Raw genomic sequence first — 27,470 nt, forward strand, 5'->3', positions numbered from 1 at the left:
TGACTCCAGGGATGGTGCTCTATTCACTGCATCACCTGGCTGCCGCTAAATTTAGTTGTTCTTAAAAGAAAGAAACAAGAAATTTGAGATTTTAGTTTAATGAAGGAAATGAATACTAAAACTGTTGTTTGCATGCAGAAATCTTTTGTCTTATTAAGTTTTATTGATATTTTATTTTTAGCAAGTTATACTTTAAGATTTTAATAATTTAACTGGCTAAAAATCTGAAACTTTACACATGTGTTAATATAAACTGAAATCAGATTAGCCCAATTGTAATAATATTTTTATTGCTCTGGTTCAGTAATTTTAAGAAAATAAATGTAGGTTTGCTATTCAGTAAGGAATTTAGAGGTTTGATTCTGGATTCGACACATTACCATGATTTATTCTGATTTAGCACTTATTGGTCACAACAATTTGTTAAACAAGCATTTATTAAACACCTGCTGTGTGCCAGGCACTCTGCTAAATTCTGGGAGATACAAAGAAAGGCAAACCCACAAATAATCCCTGCTCTTAAGGAGCATAACACTGTCCCTGTTTTAATATGTTCACTATAGTTTTTTTGTTTTGCTTTGTTTTGTTGTTTTTTGGGGAGGTGGGGGGAGGCAAGGCAATTGGGGTTAGGACTTGCCCAAGGTCACACAGCTACTGTGTTGTGTCTGGGGCCGGATTCGAACTCAGGTCCTCTTGACTCCAGGACTGGTGCACTATTCACTGCACCATCTAGCTACTCAACTATAGTTTTTAATAGGCAGTAATGATGTTGGGAATATGTGAGGAAACTTTGGCATCCAAATATATTTGCTTATAACAGCATCATATTGTATGGGCATAGATTGCATGTGCATTACAGCATACATAGTCTCATTGGTTGTTATTGTTTGTCCTTCCTTCTTGAAGAAGATTTTGGTATCAGGAAGGTGATGCCATGACATGCAAGTAAATTGGATTTGAGTAAGAGAGGGCTGTGCAAAGTCACCAGCCTCCCTTTCTCCTCTGGAGTAACTGACTACAGTGACCAGATATAGATCAGGATGACTGAAGATGACAGTGGATGCAGTGGGAGACCTTGGCCTTTTTAAGCTAAGGTCTTTAACAGGTCTCAGTTAGACTGAAGCAGAGCCCATTCGGTGATTAAGGCTAAGTAAGAAATGAGACATGTATAGACTACCACCCTTGTAGATAGGTATTTAACTAATTAGTCAATGTTAAGAGATATTAGCATCGGAAAGAGTTGGCATTCTTTTGGACCCTTCACTAATCAAAAACAACACTATCCCTTAGGAAGATCCATATAGAATCACAGAATTTCAGAACTGGAAAAAAACCTAAGACCAATTATATGTGAATAAATTTTTTAAACTCTCCATAATTTCAACAAGTTGTCACCCAACTTTGACTTAAAGACCTCTAGTGAAGGTTAAACTACCTGCTGTGGCTCCTCATTCTGTTTTTAAGATAGCTCAAATTATAAGAAAAGTTGTCCTTACATTGAGGTGAAATCTGCTTCTCTGCCATTTTGCCTGGAGCTGCCCTCTGGGCCAAGAAGAAAGTCTGCTCCCTTGCCCACATGGCAGACCTTCAGAAGTTTGAAGACAGCTATCCTGTGTGACTTCTGTCTTCTACTCTTCATTGTAAATATCCCCAGTTCCTCCAGTTTCCAGTTGCACAATCTTTATTGCCCATGTCACCCTTCTCTTAGATGTTCCAATATCGTTCCTAAAGTGTGATATCCAAAACTGCCCACAGTCCTCTAAATATAATCTGAATAGGAGAAACATACGAGGGACTATGATTTCTGGAAGCTGCTTTTTTTTTTCATTCTGCCTTAGACTACATCACTTGTTGAGGCTTTCAGGTCATGCTATTGTCTCATATTAAACAACTCACTAAAATTACCAATACTTTTTGCTTTCAGAAAAATTGCTCTCTGTGTCTCTCTAATCTTGTACTAGTAATGGTGATTTTTTAAACTCATTTGTGAGACTTTATACTTCACCCTATGTTCGAGACTTTTGAGATCTTTTTTAGATCTCCCCATTCTGTCATCCAGGACATTAGCTGTCTTTCCTAACTTTGTGGATTTTAGAAAGGATACTGGAGTTTTAAGAAAGGCTATCAGATTTAAGGAAGAATACTGACTGGTATGACTTATTCTTTTTTTTTAAGCAATTGGGGTTAAGTAACTTGCTCAAAGTTATATGGCCAGTTATTTTCTGGGTGTGGTGCTAAGTATCAGAGCCCGGATTCGATCCCAGGTCATCCCGACTTTGGGGCCAGTGCTCTTACTCACTGAGCCACCTGGCCACCCCTGGTATGACTTATTCTTGATGAAATGTCTAGGATAGTAAAGATTATCATTAGCTATCTCTCCTATCTTTATGGAAAAGCAGTTACAGATTTGATATCCAGTCTCTGAATAAGGCCAAGATGAAACTGTGGCACTCTCCCCTGGAGACCTTCTTTAATGTTAACATGGATGTATTAATGGTTACTTTATAGGTCAATCAGACTTTCAGCCAGCTCTGAATATACTTTACCACTTCTGTTACTTAACATATATCTCACTATTTTGTCCACAGGGACAGCATGAGAGATACTGTCAAATTCCTTTCTAAAATCTAGATAAACAGTATATACAACTTTCTCTTCATTTATCAACCTAGTTATCCAGTTTTTTAAAAAAGGAAATTAAATTAATTGGTATGACTTATTCTTGATGAAACCATGTTGGTTGTTACTCCTCACCAAATTTATGTTTATGTTGTAAGTATGAATGTAAAGGACTCCCCCCAAGACTTCTTACCACAATGCTTAGGGCTCAGAGAAATGTTAGAGCTTGAACTACATTTCTCAGAAGGCTATACAGAACCATAAGGGAGTGCTTTGCCCTCTCCCTCTTCACATAGGTCCTCTTAACTCTGGACTCATACACATGAACCAAAATTAGTCCTTAAATATCACAGCTTCTAATGATAAGAATTAGGCTGTCTCTCGCATTGTTCAGCCCTTTACACCTCTACCAATGTGCCCTCAAATCAGTTACTTAAAGATTAGTTTCAGTTGATATCTAGGGTTCCCCCAAAGGAAGAAGAAAGGTACTAGATGTAAGGTATAGAATCAGTTATAGGACAGCTATTTATTTCCTCTGCACAAACAGATTGCTTAACAAACACAAGACTTACCAGTGTGCATTGAGAGACAACTTAAGAAGTAGCAGTTTACAGCATAATTATTGCTATAATCTTCCAGGAGTTTAATACTTAAAATAGCAAGACATAATACAGTTTGGAAAACTGCTGAATAGGAATTTTACAATTTACCTCAGGTCTTCACTGTTTAACAATTCCATGTAAGTTCATGCCTTCTGGCTGATCTCCTTCTGTTGATGGTCATCTTCTCTGATATAGGAGCTCCTCCTGCCCAGTCAGCTCTTACTAAGGTACTCTGGATCTTCCAAACTCTTCAACTTCCAAGGTTGCTTCAAAAGCTGGACATGTTCTTCTTGGGATTGATGTTTGGTCACATATTCTCAAGCAGTTTGGGGCCCAGGCTCAAACTCTCCTTTTTCTAGTTATATGCCTTAGCAGCAGTGTGTTCACAAGTCACCATTTCTTCCAGGAGGGGGGAAGAGTACCATACCATACCCCTCATGGGAAACCCAGAGAGAGAGAGAGAGAGAGAGAGAGAGAGAGAGAGAGAGAGAGAGATCTACTTGCTCTACTTGCTACATAGCAAATGAGCTATCCAGAAGCTGTCTTTCCTTTTCAAATTAATGTATTCCCCTAATCTGCTACTGTGATGGTGCTGAGAGATCGATAAAAATATTTTTTCATCATTTCAAAGTGCCTAAGTTCTTTAGTGCTGAGCCAGACCACATGGTCAGCCAGCAATAGGCAGGGCAGCCCCATATCCACAGCTTCTTGATATACTTAACATGTTCACAGTGTAATATTTTTGGGCAATCAGTTCTGCAAATCCCAGACTGAGATACACCAGTGCAATAGTCTCTGTTTACCAGTCATGCAAGTTAAAAAATCTGGCAGCAAGAGCATTTAAGTCATAAAATAACAAGGTAGTAGTAATTATGGAAGATAGCCATTCTTATTCCCTGCTTCTCAAAAGAGTTCAAGCCCTCGTCAGCTTGAAGGGTGTTATAATCTAAGCCTAACCTCTCTATCTGCACCACAATCCCACCATCAGTATTTCAGAAGGAACATAGCTAGTTCATACTGTCCAAAGCTAAAGACAATACAAAACAAAACAAAACTCTGGGGTTTGATGCTATCTGCCCCATGAAGCTCTGTGAAAGTTTCACCCTCAGGATGAGTTTGTCACTTGAAATCTCATTGTCATCATGGATATTGATTCAGCTTTGATACTTAACACCTTCTCTACACCGCATCCGCACTCCTTAGCCCCCACCCCACTCCCCTAGTGCCTCTCTCCTTTCTGATCCGAGGGCTGGAGAACTGAACAATAAACTCCTCCCATAATCATCCCTTATAGAAGGCTCAGAGCTCTCCTGCTAATTTCATTTTCCACCATTTTCCATTTCCATTCATTTTCCTTCTGCTTGGTTTCAACTCCAGGAAACATCATACCACCTCAATGTGTCACTTCTGATGATCTTCCTCCTCCCCTTTTTTTGGCTTCCTTTTTCATATTGTCTTCCCTCATTAGATTGTAAGCTTCCTGACTACAGGGACTATCTTTTTCTTATTTGTTCCCCTTCACCCACCCCCCATTTTAGCACCGTGCTTGGCACATAGTAGGAATTTAATAAATGTTTGACTATTGACTATGTGGCAGAGTGGGAATTGCTGGAAGCATCAGAATTCTGCTAGGAATCCTCCATGAGGGATGCCATGACTATACCATTCCCCCAATGCCCCCATTTGCATACACATACACGTACCTACATGTACATCCCTCTGCCAATCTCACTGTTTAAGCTTTTGGACTTTCAGAAGAATCCTCAGTAATCGGTACTTGTCTGATTACTCTTCTACTCTGCATCCAGACACACCTTTTGGGAAATGTAGTTAAGGGAATTTCTCCCAGTGAGAAATGTCACTTGTTCCTGGAGAGCAAAGTTTCCTGGGTCACAGTAATCATGAAAAATGAAATACTGAAGATACTTCTTCTTAACTGTGCCTAATACATTCATGTTCTAGAATTTTGCCAGGGACTTTCTAGCTTATATTTAGAAAGTTGTGTGGTCTTTTCTTTTTTGGAAAGCCAGAGTAATATCTGCCTTTCTTTAGTCTCATAGTACCTCTCCCATTTTCCACAATTCAGTGAATATTTTTTAAGTTCCTGTCATGAGTGAGACATAAGTTGGTCTTGAAGTCAGGAAGACCTGAGTTCAAATCTGGGGTCAGACACTTGCTAGCTGTGTGACCCTGGGCAAGTCACTTAACCCTGTTTGCCTCAGTTTCCTCATCTGTTAAAAAAAAGAAAGCTGGAGAAGGAAATGACAAGCAACTCCAGTATCTTTGCCAAGAAAACCAAATGGGGTCACAAAGAGTCAGATGCTGCCGAAATGATTGAACAGCAAGCAACAAGCAGCTGCTTGACAATCACATTTGCCAGTTCTTTCAATATCCTGTTATTTAGTTTTTCAGGCCTGTTGACTTGAATTCATCATCTAACATGAATTTAAATTAATCGTTGCATAGCAGTCATTAGAATCTGGGTCTTATGTTTGTTTTTCTAGGCATTTTCTGCTTTGGGGACATTATAAGCTTAAAAAATTTCTTCATATGGGAGAAACCAAAAGACAAATAACTAAAATAAGAGTTTTTACATTTATGTATAATCTTCTGTAAGCCAAAATGTGTATCATCTTTGAGAGTAGATGCTTAACCCAGACAAGATTTATCATAGTGTTCTTTTATTCCCCTAAGCCAACTATATAATAACCCAATACCTTACATGAAGGAGCAGCTGGGTGGCAGGAAGACTCAGCTTTCTCAGTTCAAATCTGAACTCAGACAATTAATATCTGTGACGCTGGGCAAGTCACTTAATCCTATTTATGTCAGTTTCCTCATCTGTGAAATGAGCTGCAGAATGAAATGGCAAGCCACTTGTAACAGCAAGCAGCCTAGCATACCCAGGATGACCTGCTTGCACCGGCTCTTTGATCTCCTTTGCTAAAGGAAAGACAACTTTTAAAAGGGTCAGCAATCTTACTTTAAATACATTCAGTAGCTCAGGGAAAAGGTCAGTACCCCGAACATGGAGAAAATATAGGCAGAGAAAATACAAGTAGAGAAAGTAGTACAAAGACCAACAGACGGGGCTCCAGCTGTCTGAACATAGCAATATTGCTATACACTTTACATACATCACTGGATCGAGGGAGCACAGACAGGGGCTCTGAACATTCCACTACTCAGATCTCAACCAGGAAATCAAAAGATCCTTTTCATGAGCAACCCCCCAAAGAAAAACACTAACCTCCCAGAATATATAACATTTTGATTTTAAGAGGTATAGTACTTTACTCTGACTTGACTTATTAAAGGATTGTTATTTTTTAATACTGTTTATTTATTACACTTTGGGGTTTTTTCTGTTTGTAGTATGTGCAGAAGCTTATAATCCAGATGAAGAAGAAGATGATGCAGAATCCAGGGTATGTAATTTACTTAATTCTTTTATAAAATATGAAGAGAATAATAGCAACTCAAGTGAAAAACATGTACAAGAGAACGTATATTGGGACAGTTCTGACTCTTTTTTCCAGCAACTTTCTTTGCTAATCTGGTGATTTTACTAAAATGTATTTCCTTGCCTGAAATGTTGACGTTCCAGGAAAGCTTTAGCAGACTGGGAGGTGCTGAAATTATTCAGCTCTAGAAGCATCAAAATGATATGTATATTTCCATACATAAACACACACATATGTGAGTGTATATACTTATACATGTACAGTCTACATAAAATTCACTGAGTATACAATTGGATTATTTTCTTGATTTAGGGTTCACTGCAGAACAAGAACCCATGAAAAATTGATTTTTTAAGCGATTATTTTCCTCAGTTGTTTCTTGTAATCTTCTGATCTAAAGGAGCATTTTCAAACTAAGAAAATGTTTGGGAAAGGTTTTATGCTTCCATTAAAATACTTATAAAAGTACAATATACCTTGTAAACAAAAATTACCAAAATATTCAAATAAATAGATGGAGAAATAAATAAATGAAAAAATTAATAATGAGATAAACAAATAAATGAGTGAATGAATAAGAATTTGTGGTGTTGGTAGCATACTAGTTTTTCATGAGACTAATAGTTTGCATTAACTAAGAAAGAGATTTCTTAGAAGTTGTTATATTTGGAATAATGAGGTTTCTGTAATGATGTGAAGCAATTATTTTCTTTTTTGTTTTGCCATGATGTATTTCTTTTCTCATTTTTTTCATTAAAATTAAAAGAAAAGAGATTGTTAGGAAATGAAAGAAATATCAAGTTTTTTATATGTATACTCTGTAAAAGGACTTCTCTATTTAAACATTTTCATTTCTTACAAGGTATATTGCAAGAATTTTAAAAATCATGAATAATATTGAGTTGTTGGGAAGGACAGGAATAATTTATGTATTATAACCCTAAGTAAAGAAATTTATAAACTGACTCCTTAGCAGCCATGAGATTATGGAAGTATATCTGAAACATTGCTGATGGAAGGAGGAATGATATATGAAAGCACTTCAGGGGTCCCCCTCCTAGACTTGTGACACTTTTGGGTTACAAGTTATTGCATCTTTTACTTCCATAGCCTTGAATTGTTCTGAGGCAACAAGAAAATCCCAGTTTTCTGTTTCTATATTTTTAAACCCCACCTAGCAATGTATATGTAGACAGATAAGATATATAGAAAACTGGGGTTTTCTTGGTGTGTCTGAGTGTATGTGTATATACATATATGTGCATTCACACATATACACATATATATGAACATATTCAGCTAGTTGAATCTTTGAGAATAAGGTAGAATTATTCATCACATTCCACACAATAAAACTTTGATATGTAAGACCATTTAATGACCATTTAGGGTCTTAGAGCTGTTAAGTCTATATCCTTGAGAATATAACAAATTTGCCATGTCCTGCTGCTAATATCTCATTTGGATTTTAGATAAGTATAATTAAAAAGTTTAGGGTCATCTTAGTTCTTTTATGTTATGGATCTAGTATAAAATAAAATGGTCCAATTTAAGGGCAATCTGACACATATGTATAGACTCATACTGTAATACCATGCTAATTCAGATTAGTTGCAGCCATCATTGGGGGAAATCTTTTCTGAATTAGTGGAAAGTCTGAAAGACTATTTTTTTAAAAAATTTTCCTTTTCAGGGGAGGCTAGGTGGCACAGTGAGTAGAGCACCGGCCCTGGAGTCTGGAGGACCTGAGTTCAAATCCGACCTCAGACACTTAACACAAAAACTAGCCGTGTGACCTTGGGCAAGTCATAACCCCAACTGCCCTCCAAAAAGTAAAAAAATTAAAATAAAAAAATATATTCCTTTTCATCATATAGACTGTGTTCCATGAACTCCAATCTACTGATAACAGTGTTGTTCTCAGAGAGCCTAATAGAGCTGTTATAGTTGATAGATGGTTTATTTTTATAACATAATAATTATATGCAAGTGATGGTGATAAAGTGCTTCATCTTATTGTGTAAATCAAACATTCCTCTTATAATCTAGCCAAAATAAGCAGCATTTGTTCAGAAAACTGTTTTTTTTTTTCATAGATAGAATACAAGTACATTTTAGAACAAATACTCATAAATCTTACAAATTCCAAATTAGTAGCATCTGAAGTAATTGTAGGGTTTCTAGCCTCTCACTGCTGGGGTATTTGCATCTGAAGTAATGACTTTTTTTTGTACTGTTAGAAAGCATTACATGGAGAAAAAGCAATGTGTCTATTTTGATAGAATAAAATACATTATTTGAGCATTCTTTCTAGATGTAACATTACTTAGATTAAATTGTATTTTTTCATTTCACTGCATATTCAAAAAACTCATCTAAACAGTAGCTACCTCTCAGAGATACTAGAGTTTTTTCCTTTACTTTTTAAACCCAAAAGATTTCTGCTCCATTCTGACAAGACATTTGTATTTGAAAGTGTGGTCCTTCTAATAGTCAAGTTTTTTAAAGGTTAAACATAACTAATTCATAACAATGTAGGGTGGAAGAACTGGTAAAATTAGGAGTATGACCTTCCTGATAAGTAGAAAAAAGTATATTGTGTGCAACAATTTTCTTTTTTTTTTTTTTAAAGCAATCGGGGTTAAGTAACTTGCTCAAGGTTACACGGCCAGTTATTTCTGGGTTTGGTGCTAAGTATCAGAGCCCAGATTTGATCCCCAGGTCATCCCAACACTGGAGCCGGTGCTCTTACTCGCTGAGCCACCTAGCCGCCCCAACAATTTTCAATCATCATTTTCTTGTTAATAGAATCCCTCGTTCTTGTAAAGTTTTCTTGAAAGCAAATTTCTGTTGATCACCACAATTTCCCATTAATTTAAATGATGAAATCAGAAAGCATTTAATAGAAAAATTGGCCTCTAGCTATAATAAATTCACATCTAAAAATAAAGTTAACTTATTCAGAGGTCAGACATCTAACCGCTTCAGAAATCTTCAGCAGCACTGAATTTGGAAGTTAAACCCTGCCCCCCACCAATGAAAACCTCCCCATCAAAGCTATTGCCCTGAAAGTAAAGAAGTAGCCCCTGAATCAATGATCAGTGAGATGCCAGAAGCCTTGCAATTGGTGTGTTAGTAAGATATTAACTTTTTAACATTAAATATTTTGTGGTGATCGATATGTGCTTGTAATTCTGTTAAATGTGAAATCATTAATTAAAGGGGACTTGGAGAAAATTGTGACCTGATATTATGTTTGCAGGGGTGTCATGATCATCATTATGCAATGAGGATGAAATATTTATAAGTTCCAAAGTAAGATTATACAAAATAGTTTGTGAAATGCTAACTCCATCAATAAATAGTGCTAATGAGTGGGTACAAGCTGACAAGGAAGTGTCTATGGCCCACTGCATCAGTTATGTAGTTAGATATGTTTTGAAAGCTGGTGTTAAGCCATAAGTACTTCTAGCATCAATGAAGAAGACATTTTCTTAGAGAAGAAAATAACCATTTAAGAAAAGCTGCTTTGGTCTTCAATACTTAATTTTTCAAAAAGGCACCTACCTCACACTTCTCAGGAGGTCTATGTAGTTGTATATCCTTTGTACCTATTTTCTCATAAATGTGAAAAAGAACCCTAATATAAAATTAAGTCAAAATATTTTTTCAAAGAAAACACCTTCTAAGACAAGTCCTAAAGTTAACCCCATCAGTCCTATTTCATCTTCATCTGCAGTGCAATTACTGATGTTTCAGAGTCATCAAAAAATATTCAATTATTTTTTTCATTTTTAGAAGTCAGGGTAATATTTAATACATTTCATGAAGATTTCTGTTTTTTTAATAGAATAGCCTTAGAATAAAACTCAAATAACTTCCAGTTATCTAGAAAATGAGTTATTTAGAATTCTTTATTTTCCAATAATACCAGATAATTAAGGTATTACTGCATTTAAAGAAAAATAATAGGTTTCCTATAATGTATGAATAATAATGTGCTCAGAATAAATCTACCATATGTAAAGTATGGTATTTATTTTCTCTAAAGATTTAGCATTTCAATTATCAACCTCACATATTATGACTTCTTTTTCCATTTAAGGGTACCCTCGGTGCACTTAATTGTACAAAAGTGGGTAGAATTGACAGTGTTTTATCTTATCTCCTGACCTTCCTAAGAATGTTTCTGTCTGCTGACATACATGTAATTTTCTAGCAATAGATTAACTATTGTCAGAACAACACAATCTACTCAGTAACTAATGCTGATCAGCAAAGAAATTGTGCTTCTTTTAACCTTATATCAGTCACTTTGTTTAACTGAAGGTCAGTGACCTCTTTAAGCACTGTTACTACATAAAAATGGGTATTTGGTGAGCCTGTGGTAAAGTGATGAATCTTTTTCTTATATATAAATGGACTGCTGGAATTTAGTCATGTAATAAAACAAGTATTGGGAGCCAGGCACTTAACGCTGGTCAGAAATGATCATGAAGTCTCTTAGGCCAAAATAATGGCAAGTAAACTTCAAGTTCCATCAGTTTTTATTTCATGTTCTTTACAGGAAAAAAAAATAGGACATTTCTTCAATTCAAACTCTGTTCGATGAATTTAAGTGAGAGTTAGTGTAGAGTGGTAGAGAGAGAACTAACCTCAATCAGGAAGATCTATGTTCTAGGTGCACCTCTGACATATTCTGACTCTGTGACCATGGACAAGTTCTTCAGTTTCCCCAAACAACTTCCAAAGACTGTGTTCTGCAGAAAGGTAGTGACCTGGTTTAGTGTGGTGGTGGTAGTGGTAGTGGTGGAGGAGAAGGAGGAGATGATGATGATGATGATGATGATGATTTTAAGTGAGAAGCACTTTTGTTATAGAATTTATCATAACATACTGGATTTTGGAATAGAAATAAGTGAGTTTTAGTGTGGTTTAGTTATTACTTCTCAAACTATATAGAATATTTTAGTCAATGAGTAACCAAGTAACTGTAACCACCTTTTATTATATGCTTACATGTATAGTCTTGAACGTTTAGTATCTACTTTGATTGAGAAGAAGAATATTAGGTAAGAGGCAGTTTAATTTTTCCAAATGAGAGGGGGAAAGGTCACAAATACTTAAATCTTTTCAAAAATAGAGTCACATTAAACTTTCAGTGATTGGTACTCTGTCAAATGCAGAATTTAAAAGCTACATCTATATCCAAAAAATATCCTAGATGATTCAACGTCATCACTGCTTATGATGCTGGTCAATTTTATGAGTTAACCACAAGATAAGGACATATTTTGTCTTTCACGAGTCAGGATCTTTGCAGATCTGTAAATTTGATTCATTAATTTGTCTATACATCACTAAATAATAATTTATTAACATATAATTTTATGTAGCCCATTTTTGATTGTTTAGAATATATAGCATGTGAATGAAGTCAAAGAAACCCCATCATCACCTTTGTTCACAGCATTTGGATTTTTCTTAATCGGTGAGTTAATGGTTGGGTAAGAAAAGATAGTGTTTCTATAGCTCAGCAAAACTGATCTATAAATGTTATTGCCCTGGGTGTTGTTTGCCAACATATCCTACAGTTATATACTTTACCAAAATGGAGAAAAGACTGGGATCCTTTGGTCTGAATCATTGGAACCTTGCGATTTACCTATGGGTTACTAGTTGATATGAGTCAGGACTCATGGTTGGAACTCTGCTTTTCCTTACCCCCTGTCAACTGGGGGGGGGGGGGAATCTCAATAGTGGATGGTTCCCTACTTTTCATTGTATTATTGTGGAATTAAGGTGATTGATCAAGTCTTGAGTTACATGAGGAGAATTTGAAGAATCCTTGTTCATAGGTCTGGGTTCTGTTGGCTAAGTGGGGAGTGAAATGTATCCAGGTCTTCTATTTCATTATAGGAATGCTACTGTCCTAGGCATCTCCTATTCAAGGAATAATATCCATTTATATGGTTAAAAATGTGTCCAGTCTTGAGGGTTCACCCACCTAGCCATTTTCTCCAGAGAGTTTGTTCACCTCCAAAGAAAAAGAATTATCTTATTTTAATTGAGGAAATTCTCAAAAACAAATTCTTGAGAATGTGAGCTCATTGGAGGGCAAACGAGTACATTCTCCAAAAGTACAGTGTGGCTATCAAAAATAGATCTCCCCTTGCCTGGTTTTCTACTTAACCAAGATCTCTAAATGAGGCATTTAATTTAATGAATTTACCAAACTCAGTGTAGGGAGAAAAATGACCAATGGCTCGGAGAATGAAGGCTTCCAAAAGCAAATTGGACTGTTCTTTTATTTAGCAATATAGACATAAGCTTAATGTTACTTTTTACTTGTTAGTCATCTGAAGGGGAAGCCTCTATTTAATGTTTCAGGTTTTTTGTCTGAATACATCCCTTAAAATGCTTATAATTCCTTGTTCCTGCACAACACTTTTAGCATTGTTGGTTTTCTGATAGGGAATTTGAACCTGACAGTGAATTCTGAAAGTGAACTGAAGAGTTGAATTTGATGCACAAACTTTATAGTCTGTTAAGTATTTGAAATTTTCTATATTTATGACATAATTCTATTTTCAGAAGTCAACAGAAAAATATCTCTTTTATATCTTTTATGTTATTGTTATTTTTTTTAGATTATACACCCGAAGACAGATGATCAAAGAAATAGGTTGCAGGAGGCTTGCAAAGACATCCTTCTTTTTAAGAACCTAGATCCGGTAGGAGAAATCTTCATAATCAATATGATTTTTCAGTGCTGGTAACAATAATTATGTTGTAGTTATAGATTGGTCCTTTGCAAAAGATGTCCATCTACAAAGATAATGGCTTTCAATGAGGATCAGTTGTTTAATTAGAGGGTTTTTTTTTTAACAGTTTTTGGCCATGTGCATTAGGCACCAATTATTTGATCCTATGTATCAGGTGCTAAAAAATGATCAAATGTAAGATCCACGTGAGTGTATGAGAAAATCTGATGAGGCTATTTCAGCTTCCTAAGTCATTTAGTGGCAAACATGCATCTGGGGAAGGAAAGAATGTAAATGCATTTTTAGTGTTGGGAAACAAGGCCTTAAATCTTCCTTATCTAGACATCTGTTTCAAACCTGTATGTCCTGTAATCTCAATGGGAAAGGTTGTGATGCTAAACATCTTCTTTTTTTTTTTTTTAAGCAATCAGGGTTAAGTAACTTGCTCAAGGTTACATGGCCAGTTATTTCTGGGTGTGGTGCTGAGTGTCCGAGCCCGGGATTCGATCTCCAGGTCATCCCAACACTGGAGCCGGTACTCTTACTCGCTGAGCCACCTGGCCACCCCTAAGCAATTGGGGTTAAGTAACTTGCTCAAGTTTACACGGCCAGGTGTTTCTGGGTGGGTGCTAAGTGTCTGAGCCCGGGATTCGATCTCCAGGTCTTCTCAACACTGGAGCCGGTGCTCTTACTTGCTGTGCTACCTGGCCGCCCCTGCTAAACATCTTCTGAACAATGATGAGATTGATTGTGTGAGCAGAAGAGACACCATTCCATGCTGGATTATGTTTTAGCTTGTCTTTGTTTTAATGCTCCCTTTATTCTTACTTTTAACATCTCCTTTGTTCTTTCTGTTTTTTGCCTTTTTGGAGGGGGGAAGGCAGGGCAATTGGGGTTAAGTAACGTGCCTGAGGTCACACAGCTGGTAAGTGTTAAATGTCTGAGGCAAGATTTGAATTCAGGTCCTCCTGACTCCAGGGCTGTGTACTGTAATGCCAAGCAAAGGCAACTTCCCAAGGTTCAAAATACCAGCATAGGTGCTCTCCATTTTATTCAGTGACAAATTAAGAACAGAGAAGATCAAAATATGACATCATTCAAAATACAGCATTTACTAAGTGTGATTAAATAATCTCCAAGTACTACCCCACCCCAGGACCTTACATTCATTCAATCAATTACAAAGTCCCTGTTCTAAATACTACTCCACCCCTAGGCTGTACATTCATTTAGTCCATCACAAAGCCCCTCTTCTCAAATGGAGATTAGTTTCCAATCATAAGTAAAGTACATTCATTTGTTCAATCACAGAGCACAAAAAGGTCAAAAGTTCCCCACCCCTCGATCACAATTGAATCTACCCCAGAGTTACAACAAGTTTAAGCACAGCACTTAATACCCAAATGGAGGTCTTTTCTTCATCTTGACAGAGGCAAGTTCTCAGCAATCTTTGTTCCTGGGGAGACAAAGCTTAGCAAGGCCACAAGATACATTGCCAGTCTCTTCATTAATTCATCCTCTGTCTGCAGAACAGTCCTAGGACCCCTGAAAACATTAGCAAAACCCTCTTCCAGGATTTCTGTAAACATACAACAAGAAAATCCTTCTTCAGGGCTTCAGAACCAACAGAAAGGTTCCCAGACCCCTACAACAACAGCACTGTCCTTCACCAGTGGACAGTATTCACTCTCTGTCTGCAGAACAGTCTCTGGAGCTCTGAACCCACAGCAAGGTTCCAAGACTTCTGCAGCAACAGCACTGTCCTTCACCAGTGGCCAAATCTGGCAAAACAACATCAAAACAGACAGAGAAAGTACCAGCAAAACAGCCATGTCTCCTCAGTCCTCGGCAGCTCTGGGTGGCAGCTCTCAAGGTCCTGGGCAATTCAAAGTGGCCCTCATCAATCCTCTCAGTCTCTCTCTGCCTCCAAAGGTGCAGCTTCCAAAAAGTCCTTCTGCCTCTCTCTTGTGTCTCTCCAAATCTATGTCACCAGCTCCTCCCAGTTTAGCCCTCTCTTTTCACTTCAACAAGTCCATCCCACAAGTGGGATTAACAAGCTCTGGGTTTTAACGCCAAAAACCAAGCCAATATAAGGGGATCTTTATATTCCATTACTATTACAGGCTGGTGTTCTATTCACTGTGCCACCTAGCTGCCCCATCCCCTTTGTTCTTGGCAATTTGGTTTATTCCCAAGACATTTTCTAAGTGCCCACTATGTTGCTAGGGGAGGAACACAAAATTTAGACAAAATATAATTTGTCTAATTATAATTGTCCCTGAGGAGTCTATGACAGCTTAGTAAGTAGATGTGACACAAATACAGGTAACTGTACTTAAATATTGATCACAATAAGTGCATTAAAGAGGCATTAAGGAATACAAAACAGTGTGTTCTGCCCACCAGTATTGAATTGTTGTGCATTAATATTCTCATCTTTAGTACTACTGCTTGGGTTTTGTTTGTTTTTCTTAACATCAGTTGGTTGCATGCCATTGTAATAAACATTATAGAAGAACCAAAAAATCTTTTCAGCCACTCATGTTTGTCTCAAGTTTGTAATCAGTCAATATGCATTTACTAACTACTGGGCTAAACACTGGAGATACAAAGAAAGTCAGAAACACAGTCCCTGCCCACAAGGAGCTCACTTAATAAAGGAGGAAACAGTATGTACATATAAGAAAGATGTTGTATAAATCAAAGTTGTTCTCTGAAGGAAGACATTGACATGGGAGGAAGGAGAAGAGAGAGATTGGGAAAGCCCTCCTGATGGGATCTGAGCTGATTCTTGAAAGAGGCCAAGGAAGTCAGAAAGGTGAACATTCTTGGTCAGTGAATAGGCATCAAGTCAGAAATTGGAGGGTCATGTCTGAGGAATAACATGGAGGTCAGTGTTACTGCATTGTAAAGGGGAGTTAAAGTATAAGAAGACTGAAAAGATAGGTAGGTCCCAGGTTGGGAAGGGTGTTAAATGCCTAAAAGAGGGTTTTATATTTGATCCTGAAAGTAATAGGGAGCCACTGGAGATTATTGAGTAGGGAGGGTGATGGGCTTCATGGTGAGACTTGCATTTAGAAAAATGATGTTGGCAGTTTATTGTAGGATGGATTGGAGTAGAGAGAGACGTGAGTAAGAAATCAACCAGAAGGCTAATGCAACAGTCCAGGTGTGAGATGATGAAGATACTAGGGTGGCAGCTTTTTGAGTGGAGTGAAGGGAAAATATGGCAGATATTGTGAAGGTAGAAATGATGAATTCTAAAGGTTGGCTAGTTGGCGCAGTGAATAGAGCACCGGCCCTGGAGTCAGGAGGACCTGGGTTTGGATCTGGCCTCAGACACTTAACACCCAACTCCCCCCCCCCAAAAAAAAAACTAGCCATGTGACCTTGGGCAAGTCACTTAACCCCAATTGCCCTCCAAAAAGCAAAAAAAAAAAAAAAAAAGATAAATTCTAAACGGATTGGATGTCACTCAATCAATAAACATCTATTAAGCACCTACTATGTACCAGGCACTGTGCTACTTGGGAATACAAAAAGAGATAAAAGACAATTCCTGGCATCAAGGAGCTTACAGTCTAATGGGGAAGACAAAATGCGAACAAAGCTATTTACAGCAAGTAACAGAGAGAAAGCACTAGAATTAAGAAAGGCTGGAAAGGGCTAATATGGAGTGAGTGCAAGGTGAGAGGTTGAATAAAATACCCGTGTTTCAAGCCTGGGTGACTGGGAGACTATACTAGATAGCCTATAAGGTCCCATCCAGCTCTCTCCCTATTATCAACTGATAGACTGCTTATGATGGAGGTGACTCCTGAGCTGAGTTTCAGTCAAAACAATAGAAGTTGTGTATTCACAAGGGGGAAATGTAAACATGGTGAGGAGCCCCAGGAGCAGTGTGCCGAGTGCTACAGATACAGAGATTACAGAGAGGCAGTCTCTGGCCTCAGGAAGCTTATCTTCTGATGGAAGAGAAAATACAGAGTCATTTTGAGAGGAAGTGCCCTAGCCACTAGGGGAGACTAGAAAAGGAGTCAGGTAGAAGGTGGTGCTCATGGCAAGTCTTGATGTGGAATCCTAGGGATTCCAAGAGGTGGAGATAAGGTCACGAGAGGAACAGCCAAGGTCATAGAGGTTGGGAGATGGGTTGGTGAGGGTGAGGAACAGCAAGTAGTGCAGGATGGATAGATCTGAAAGTGAATGCAGGAGAGTGATCGGTTAGTAGGTTACAAAGGTAGGAATGGATTCAGAAGAAATCACAGACAAGTAGGGAAGTTCTTAAAAACATAATTTGTTGAATTTATTATATACTTTTTTGGAAAAATATGCATATGAAATGAAGATTCAGGGTTTCATATATAATCTTTCTGTGTTCTTCAAGATGGAAATATTCTCCTTTTTTGGTGCTTAAGTTCAGAATAAAATAACAAAATTTTAAAAAAGAAATTTAAAAAAATTTAGGAAGGGACTAGTTTGGGAAGACCTTTAAAATGTCAAGCAGAGGAGTTTCTGTTTGGTTATAGAGGCATTAGAGAGCCTCTGGTACTTATTGAGAAGAGCCTTTCAAGACTTGGTACCAATCTGTCTTTCCACCCTCATATCTTGCTCTCTTCCCACTCTCTGTGGGCCAGCTAAACTACCCTTCTCTGCTTCTCACACGTAGCATGTTCCATACTCTTACACTGGCTCCATGCTTGGAACTCACTACCTCCTCCCGCTCCCTGAAAGAATCCCCCATCTCCCTTGAAGATGTAGCCCAAGCACCAGATTCTACTTCAAGTTTTTCCTGAGTGCCTCCATTACTAGTCCCTTCTCTCCCTGACTATTCTGTATTGCTTTGTATTTCTTTGCTTTCGATGTGTTCTGCAAATGTATATATATATGTACTTATTGTCTTCCTTGTTACAATGTACGCTCTTTGAGAGTAGGAATTGTTTCATGATTTATATTTAAATCCTCAGAGCCTAGCACAGTTCATTCATGATACATGAGGCAACTAATAGATGACTTATTGATTGATTGGCCTGTGACTCAGAAAAATCACTTTAGCTGCCATATAGAAGTTGGCTTGGAGTGAGAAGAAGATTGACTTAAGGAGACCTGTTAGAATAGTTCCAGCAGCTTGGTAGTAAAGTGGATAGAGTATTGGGCCTAGAGTCAGGATCCTGAGTTCAAATCCAGCCCCAGATACTTACTAGCTATATGAACTTGGGCAGGTCACTTAAAACCTTTATTTGCCTTAGTTTCCTCAACTGTGAACACCTACCTCCCAGAGTTATCATGAGGATAAAGCAAGATAATATTTGTAAAGTGTTTAGCACAGTGCTTAACATGTAGTAAGTGCTATATAATTATTATTTCATCAAAAGATGATATGGGCCTGCATGAGGTTAGTAGCTGAGTAGACAAAGGGAAGGGGACATATACTAAAGATGTTGTAAAGATAGCAACAACCAAATTTGACAATATGTGAGGTGAGTATGAATTGAGGAGTCAGGAATGATACTGAGGTTTGTAAACCTAGTAACTAGAAATAGGACCGTGACAATAATAGTGAAGCTTGGAAGTGAGGTGGACTCGGGGAGGAGAGGGGCTAGATAACGAGCTTTGTTTTGGAGAATTTTGAGTCAGAGATGCCTGAGATATTCAGTTGGAAATATCTGTTAGACAGTCATTGATAATAGAATTGGAGCTAAGGAGAGAGAAAATATCTGACTATTGAGATCTGAGGATCATTGCCGTAGAAATAATGGAATACCTGAGAGCTGATGAGGTCACCAAATGAGAGAACATAAAGAGGGCCCAGGACAGAGTCCCAGTTTATGCCCACAGTTAACAGAAGTGACATGGGTGATGAATGAGCAGCTGAGACCGGTACAAGGAGAAGCAAGAGAAAACAACGTCATGAAAACTCAGAGAGGAGAAAGGATTTCATAGAGGAGGATGGTCAGTAGTGTGAAATGCTACAGAAACCATGCATATGAAGACTGAGGAAAAAAACTGGTAGGTAGACATTTAGAAGACCATTGGTAACTTAGGAGAGAGAGCAGTTTCAGTTGAATGTTAAGATCAGAAGCCAGAACTCCAAAGAGTAAAGAAGGGAGTGAGAAGAAAAGAAGAGGAAATACCATTTATAGATGGCCTTCTCAAAGAGTTTGGCCCTGAAAGGAAGTCAAGATATAGTACAATAGCCAGCAGGAGTGATGGAAGGGAGTCACAGTTGTTTTAAGATAGAGGAGACTTGTGTGTATTTGTAGGCAGCAGGAAATCAAAAATTTGAGAAGGTATTGAAGATTAAAGAGGTGACAGAAGAGATGGGAGAGTGTGGGATGAAAGGCACATGGACTTACCATTGGACTTGGTAAAGAGAAGGGCCGCCTCTTCATCAGACACTTCAGGAAAAGAGGAAAATAGTGGGAGATAATATAGGGGGGTCATGATGTGAGGTGAAGGGGCTGTTATATGGGACATATGTCATATGGGGTAGAAAGGAAAACAGGGAGAGGGTTCTGGAAAGATGGACATAAAACTTCAAGCTCTCTGGATTTCCTCCACAAGCTAGACAAAAACGGCATCCCAGGGTGAACATAGAGCAGCAAAACAGTGGTCCTCCAGAAACAACTAGAGAAGATTCAAAGAAAGACTCTAGGATGGAGGTGGCCTGAGCAAAGTGTAAACACTTCCGATCTATCATCCTGTCATCAACTCAAATGAGAAACATTCAAAGGAGAAACCCTGGGCGGAGCTGGGTTGGGAGGTAGCCTCAGCCACAGGAATTCTGACATCAAGGACAGTGGGGGAGAGGGAGGGTGTCAGACATCTGAGTCAGAGGAGATAACCTCTGCACTGAGGCCCAGGCCCAGATAAGAATGAACCAGCACACTTGTGAGGTGAGTGCAGAAGCAGTGAGGCAGGGATGCTGCTGGCTGTGGGCACTTATAGGAGAGCTGAGTTCTTGGTTTCAGTTTCAGGCCAGAGGGGAGAACTGAAGGTTATAACCACTGGAGGTCCTCAGGGAGGAAGAGCATTTCCAGCACAGTGTATGTGTATGGGGGGTATGGGTGAGGGAGGCTGTCTTATCTGTGTCATGGAGTGGGAAAGAGGTGAAGAGGTTGGGTCCAGGACAAAGCTCAAAAAGTAACAATAAGAAGGACCTGAGTCCAGAGGCACCATCCCCCACATCCTATGTAAAAATGAGCAAACAAAGGAGAAAGAACCCAAGCATGTACAGTTAATATGAGAATAGAGAAGACCAGGGTTCATCTTGGGAGGAAGATACTGAACCAAAAAAAAGCCTCTCCTAACCCAAAGAGTAAAAATATCCTCTCCTACCACAAAGAGTAACATCAAATGGTCATCTGCTCAAAAAGAATTCTTAGAAGAACTCAAAAAAGACTTTAAAAATCAAATAAGAGAGATTGAGAAAAAAATTTTAAATTAAGAACAATCCAAGAAAACCAAGATGATTACAAAAAGAAAGTCAACCAACTGGAAAAGGAGATCCAGAATCTTAAGGAAGAAAACAACTCCTTGAAAACAGAATTGGGCAAGGAGGAGCCAATGATGTTATAAGAGACTAAAAAGTAATAAAACTGAATAAAAAGAATGAAAAAATTACAAACAACTGATCTGGAGAACAGGTCAAGAAGAGAAAACATAAGAATAATTGGGCTACCTAACAGCTATGATCAAAAAACAGAATCTTGATATGATAATAAAAGGAATAATTAAAGAAAATTGCCCTAAAGTTTTAAAACAAGAGGGGAAAGTAGAAATAGAAAAAAGTCTGCCAAACACTACCTGAGATCCTAGGATGCAAACCTACAGGAATACCATAGTTAAATTCTGAAACTCCCAGATTAAGGAGAAAATAATTATGAGCAACAAGGAAAAAGAATATAAGTCAAATACTATGGAACCACAATTAGAATTACAGAAAACTTAGCAGCAGCTACACTAAAAGACTACAGGTCCTAGAACACTATCTATCAAAGAGCAAAAGAACTAGGGTTGTGGCTAAAAGTATCATACCCAGCAAAAGTGAGTATAATCCCAAATTAAAAAGAAAAGGAATCGACAGACTTGCAGGATTTTGTTGTAAAAAGACCAGAACTTAAGAGAAAATTTGACAGACAAGATCCAGAAGAAATATATGGTCAACATCAAAGACCAATTACAAGGGACTCAATTAGGACAAATTGTTTACTTTTTATATGTGGAAATGTAAACCATATACCTATGATTGTTATTAGTAAATGAGTAGTTTGAAAGATTGGAGCAGAGCTGAGTATGATGGGATTCTAAAAAACAAAATGATGTAGGAAAAGGTAAAAAGAATAATTAGTACAAATGACACACGATAGGAAAAACTTATACAGAGGAATCAGATGAGGGAGGAGGACTGGTAGTTCTCTGGAACTTAACTCACATCAGATCTGGGTTAAAGGGAGAGTAACACGTTTAATTCAGAAAGAAACAGAGGTCAAAGGGATAGTGTGGAGATAGATTTTTAGAGGGGGAGGAGGTTAAGGAATAGGAGGGCAAGGTAGCAGGTAGAAGTGAAGCAGAGGAGTGAAAAGGAATAGTAATAGGGTGAGAAGGATGGTGAGGAAAAATAGGAAAGAGGAAAATATACAACGAGCTTAGAATACAAAGGGTATGAATTTACCCATAAAACAGAAACTGATAGCAGATTAAAAATTTGAATTCAACAATATGTAGCTTTCAGAAAACATTATAAAAATGAGAGATACATACAAATGTAAAAGGTCAGGAGTAGAATTTATTGTGTAAAAAAAAAAGAAGAGAGGGGCAGCTAGGTGGCACAGTGAATAGAGATGGGCCCTGGAGTCAGGAGGACCTAAGTTCAAATTTGGCCCCAGACACTTAACACAAAAAGTAGCTATGTGATCTTGGGCAAGTCACTTAACCCCAATTGCCCTACCTTCCTCCCTCCAAGAAAAAGCAAAAAACAAACAAACAAACAAACCAGAAGGGAGAGTAATCATGATCTCAGACAAAGTTAAAACTAAAACAGATTAATCAAAGAGAAAATTAGGGAAACAATACCATGTGTCAGCCATAGTATTCAGTATATTTTAGACCACTTAAAATAACTATAAAAAACCTGAGCATATACCTCCCAAAACAGACACAGGAATTATATAAATATAAACACAAAATACTTTTTATGCAAATAAAGTTAGATCTAAATAATTGAAATAGTATTTATTGTTTGTGGGTAAAAGTCAATATAAATTTTACCTAACTAATCTATTTATGCAATGCCATCCCAATTAAATTATGAAAAAAATTATCCTTCTGAGTTAGAAAAAAAGAATAACAAAGCTTATTTGGAAGAATAAAAGATCAGGAACTTCAAGGAAACCAGGGGGAAAAGGAGTAAAGGAAGCAGATTTGGTAATATCAAACCTTAAACCATATTATAAGGCGAGAACATTGTTGAAGTATAAAAATGGATAATTTTGTTTGTTTTAAATTAAAATTTTCTCGTATAAATGAAACCTATGCAGCCAAGAATAGAAATTTAGAAAATTAGAGGAAAAAACTTTTACAATCTCTCAGATAGAATGTGATTGTATTGGAACACTGATGTGATATAGGAAATGATGAGCTGGTTGATTTAGAAAAACATAGAAAGACTTGGACTTATGACCTTCAGAGAAACATGAGAGGTCGAAATTAGTATAGTACAGTCTTACATATATGTGTATGCGTATTTATGTGTATACATGTGTATGTTTATAGCTATCTATGTGTATGTATCGATGCTTAATTGTAGCCTTGTTTAGGGTGGTGAGAGTAGGGAAGGGGAAAAATAAAGTAAAAAGTGCACAGCAGAGAACAAAAGAAAACCTGTAAGGAAGCAAAGAAAAGCTGGGCAGCTTTGAAAACAACGTGTAGTATTTATTATATAGGTTTTCTTGAAATGGAAATGTATTGCTTTATACTGAATCCTCTCATATTCTGTTATGTGCATGGCAATTTTCTTCTTTCCTTACTTTGTATTTAAGTTTAAAATAGATTTAAAAACTAAAAATATGTAGATGCTATTATAATTAATAAATTCACTTAAAAGTCTTGCTAGGGAAAGAAAGAAAGGAAAGAAGAAAAGAAAGAGAACCGGGAGTTCTGAGGAGTTAGCCACAGTTTGTTTTGGGTTTTTTTTTTCAGCAAAGAATGAGTCAAGGACTTAAGCTGAGAGGGTGGAGGAGGAGGTGCTATAAGAGCCTTAAGAAGAAAAGAGGTTGGAACAGCCATTATGGAGAGTGGCATAGAGAATCAATTAGGGAGAAGTAAAAGGATGGCTTTGTGGCAGTAAGAGCCTAGTTGAGATTAGCTAACTTAGATCTGTAATGCATTTAGTCAGTGAGTTGCATGACTTTCTTCACCTCCTTTCGACATCACCTTTGTAGGAGCAGAGAAAGCAGACAGTGAAATTAATCCAGGTTTGGAACTTGACATGGTATAAGAGATAATAAGACAAGAGTACAAGTGATTTGAGAATAAAGAATAATGTAGAGTTAAACTGGTTCACCAAAGGGCCAAGATTAGGAAAGGAGGAGAGAGTAGCCAGAATAGCAAAGTACTAAGAGCTTTTGGTTCAAGATGAGGACAGAGAACAGGTTGGGAGGGGCAGTAAAGCAAAGGGAAAATAGAATGACAAGTGATTGTAGTTAGATAAAATTCCAAGTTCTTAATTGTGGGTGTTGACGAGGTCAAAGGTGTTGACCATCCTGTGACTATCTGAGGTGAAGCTGAGGAGTAAGTCATGTCATTTGAATAGATTAAAAAACTAGGAGACTAAGGTGTGTATGGGATTTTCAACATAATGTAGTTCAGAGAGCACCAGTATGTTTGTTTAAGTCCCCTAGAACAAAGACAGGTGTTGGTGTGCAAAGGGAGACTGTGAGCTAGGCACTGATGTTACTGAGAAAGAATGGAGAATGTCATGGAGTGTCAGTAGATAGTAACCATCCAGGTCAGTATTGGGTGAAAATTTTGCAGGGTGAACTACAGTGGAGGAGATATTTCTCAGTGATGGCCATAGAAGAATCTGATAGTGGCAGCATCTCAGGGCCTTATGAGTCAGAGGGTATGGGAGAAGGTGCCTAATCTCACTGAGAGTCATAAGATGGAACATGAGAGGGAAGTCCTGAAATGAATGGAAGTTTGTAATTATATAGAGTGAGTTCCGAGTGGCACAATGGAAACAGAGGAGTATGAAGTGCCATTGAAGGGGTAGGGTTAATGTGGATGGAGATGAGAAAACGAACAGTAGGAGATGGAAAGAGGGCTTCATTAATTAGCATCACAGAAATTGAGGAGAGTAACGGAGTTGAGGGGAACAAGATCTAGCTGAAGGAAAAACCCAGTTTTTCATAATACCTATTAGATTACAGGATCACAGATTTAGTGCTGGAAGGAACCTTAAAAGCCATTTTACAAATGATGAAACTGAGGCCCCAAAATGTTATTTGCCTAACACTCCCAAATAACTTAGTAACAGAGCCAAGACTCAATCCTCTGACTTCAAATCCAGCACTTTCCCTATAACACTACAGTTGTAAGCTTCTGCAGCACAGGGACCATGTTATATCTTTGCCTCAAATATTTGTTAAGTGAATGAATGAATCAATCAGTCATACGAAACCAAGTCCTAACACATTTTTGGATAATCATCCTTCTAACCTCTCTGAAATATGAGTTAAAAAGAAAGTTAAATTAAACAATGTATTGAATTATTCTTTTGTTTTAGTATGCATGTATATTCACATATGTTTATACTATTGATTTGTAATTAAATAATCAGTTTCCTGAATCTGAAAGAAAAGTTTACTTTTTTTTATCTCAAGGTCCAAAATGAAAAGCTTACTTATAGTTCTAAAAAAGCCATGTGTATATCATATAACCAGAACTCTAAGGCCATCTTAGATCTGGGCAGTGGAACACTAGATTGATTCTATTTGGAGTGGAACTGGTCATCCTTGGCTTGGAAGAACTCTCAATGATAGACTGATTCTACAATTTTGTCTGGGAATTTATATTATTTCTAATGCCAGCCCACCTGTCCAGTTTTTAGCTAGCCTCCTTGCCCCCAGATAAGACCAAAGTCAATCAGAAGAGAGGAGGATACAAAGAATGGTAATCAACTATTCTGAATTTCTTTTTCTAAGTTTAGAACTGTAGGCAATAAGCTTAAGTTGGAGAATGAAGGAATTTAAAAGACCTGCTTTTGTTGTATTAAAAAAAATGGAAGAACTGACTATGAAGAAGTCATACAATTGCCTCAGACTGACCTAAATGTAGGATAAAATCTCACTTTTCTAGCACAGTAGTAGATTTTCCTTAAAGGATGAATGAGACTTCATGAAGGGGGTGGAGGCAGAGTTCGATTAGATAGCATTAAAGGTCCCTCCTACTTCTAGAATTCCATTAGTGTAAAGATAATAAGACAGTCATTTGTATCAAAAATGATAATAGTAATTTTGATTAATGTTATAATTTTCAACCTGATAAATGATGGTTATGGTTATATAGCTGGTTACAGGCGCGAATACAGTAATAAAGCAGCCATCACATGAGAATTCTCTCTTAGTGTCTAGTCGAGCTGTGCAGTATAGTAAATGACTACACTCAATAAATCAGTGGAACTTTCCCTGAGAAGAAAATCCAAAAAGTTCAGGTAATAGCCTAGCAAGAGAAAATGATTTTTTGGATCCAGATGTAAAAGTATTCTTTCTTATTTAATATTTTGGTATCATGTTAAACTTCATTCATTTTTATAATTTCCTTTGATTCCCACTCATTTGAAATTGTTGATTAAAGTCTTTTTTTAGTAACTAATCTATGGTACAATCAGATACCATGCCTATTTGAATGCTGTAGCATTGTCCCCATCAGCAACATCAGGCAGAGAGTAGAATGTCAGTTTGACTTTTCTGATATGCAGGTTGTTCTGTTCCATCTGTTAAATTAATTGAATCTTCCTTGCCATTATAATTTTAACTATTTTTAAATGCTTTAAAAGAGAAAAGTATTTGAACATTTGAAGCAATACAAAAAAAGATATTTAAGGTCTCTTTCATCATGAAATTGAGAAGCTTACACAGAGCTATCAAAGGCTTCCTGAACTCTTCCTTCCATCCTAGGCATAGAAATTGGATTTTTAGTTTTCTTTCTGAATGCATTGAGAGAAAAAAGGATTTTTGAGCACATCCTTTTATTTTTTTTAACCTTCTTTGTGGCAGGTAAGGGAGACTAGACCTTAACTGTTTCCCCAAAAATCCAAAGGAAAAACATCTTTTTCTTAACTAAAATAATGCATGTTAAAACTCAAGGAACTGAAGGTTTTATGCTAAACTCATTTTTTAAGCAATATGCTATTTCAATAGTGCAATAAGATTTTATTTGATACTTTTAATAATTTAATACTTTTATTTTCTTCTTAATAAGATGCAACTTTTTCACAATACCTTGCATACTATGGAGTACATTTTATTAGGTTTATTTAATTTATATGCTTGGCTTTAGTCCTTACTAATTACCAAAAAGAATGCTACTAGATTTATATTTATGATTTCATAGGACTTTCTGAAGTCATTCTTCTTCCTAAAAATCCTTGTCAGACTGTGCCTGAGAACATTATTTCCTTAGAGTGCTGTGCACTCATATATTAGAGCACTGCATTCTGAAATGAATCTCTTTGAAGATACTTTCTCTCATGAATATTTCATTGCTGGACGCAGTAGGCAGTTTTTCTTTTTGCAATATTTTAAATTTGAGGCATACTGAAATAATTTTTCCATGCTCCATAAGATAGATTCTTTGTGTTAAAAGTAGAGTAAATTGTTGTTTTTAAATGAGTCAAAGAACCCTTTTACTTAGCTCTATTCAATTTGCATACTGTGGGAACAAGGAACTAAGAATACACTGTGGATTTCCTAAAGTAGTTGTCAGTCATTATAATAAACCCCAGTATATTAGATGTTTCCTAA

At 37.2% G+C, this 27,470-nt stretch overlaps 1 protein-coding gene across 1 annotated transcript in view; it reads left to right on the plus strand.

Annotated features, from left to right (window-relative positions):
* PRKAR2B (protein kinase cAMP-dependent type II regulatory subunit beta) overlaps positions 1 to 27,470 on the plus strand; it is a 146,275-nt gene that overhangs the window by 87,293 nt on the left and 31,512 nt on the right. The window contains exons 3-4 of the mRNA XM_069106986.1: positions 6,597 to 6,649; positions 13,336 to 13,419. Of these exons, the coding sequence (XP_068963087.1) occupies positions 6,597 to 6,649; positions 13,336 to 13,419 (137 nt within the window). The remainder of the gene's footprint in view (positions 1 to 6,596; positions 6,650 to 13,335; positions 13,420 to 27,470) is intronic.

Source organism: Petaurus breviceps, unplaced genomic scaffold (genome assembly GCF_028583685.1).
Source record: "Petaurus breviceps papuanus isolate PSGF00001 unplaced genomic scaffold, PetGlider_PUasm1.0 84, whole genome shotgun sequence".
In the NCBI taxonomy this organism is placed as follows: domain Eukaryota; kingdom Metazoa; phylum Chordata; class Mammalia; order Diprotodontia; family Petauridae; genus Petaurus; species Petaurus breviceps.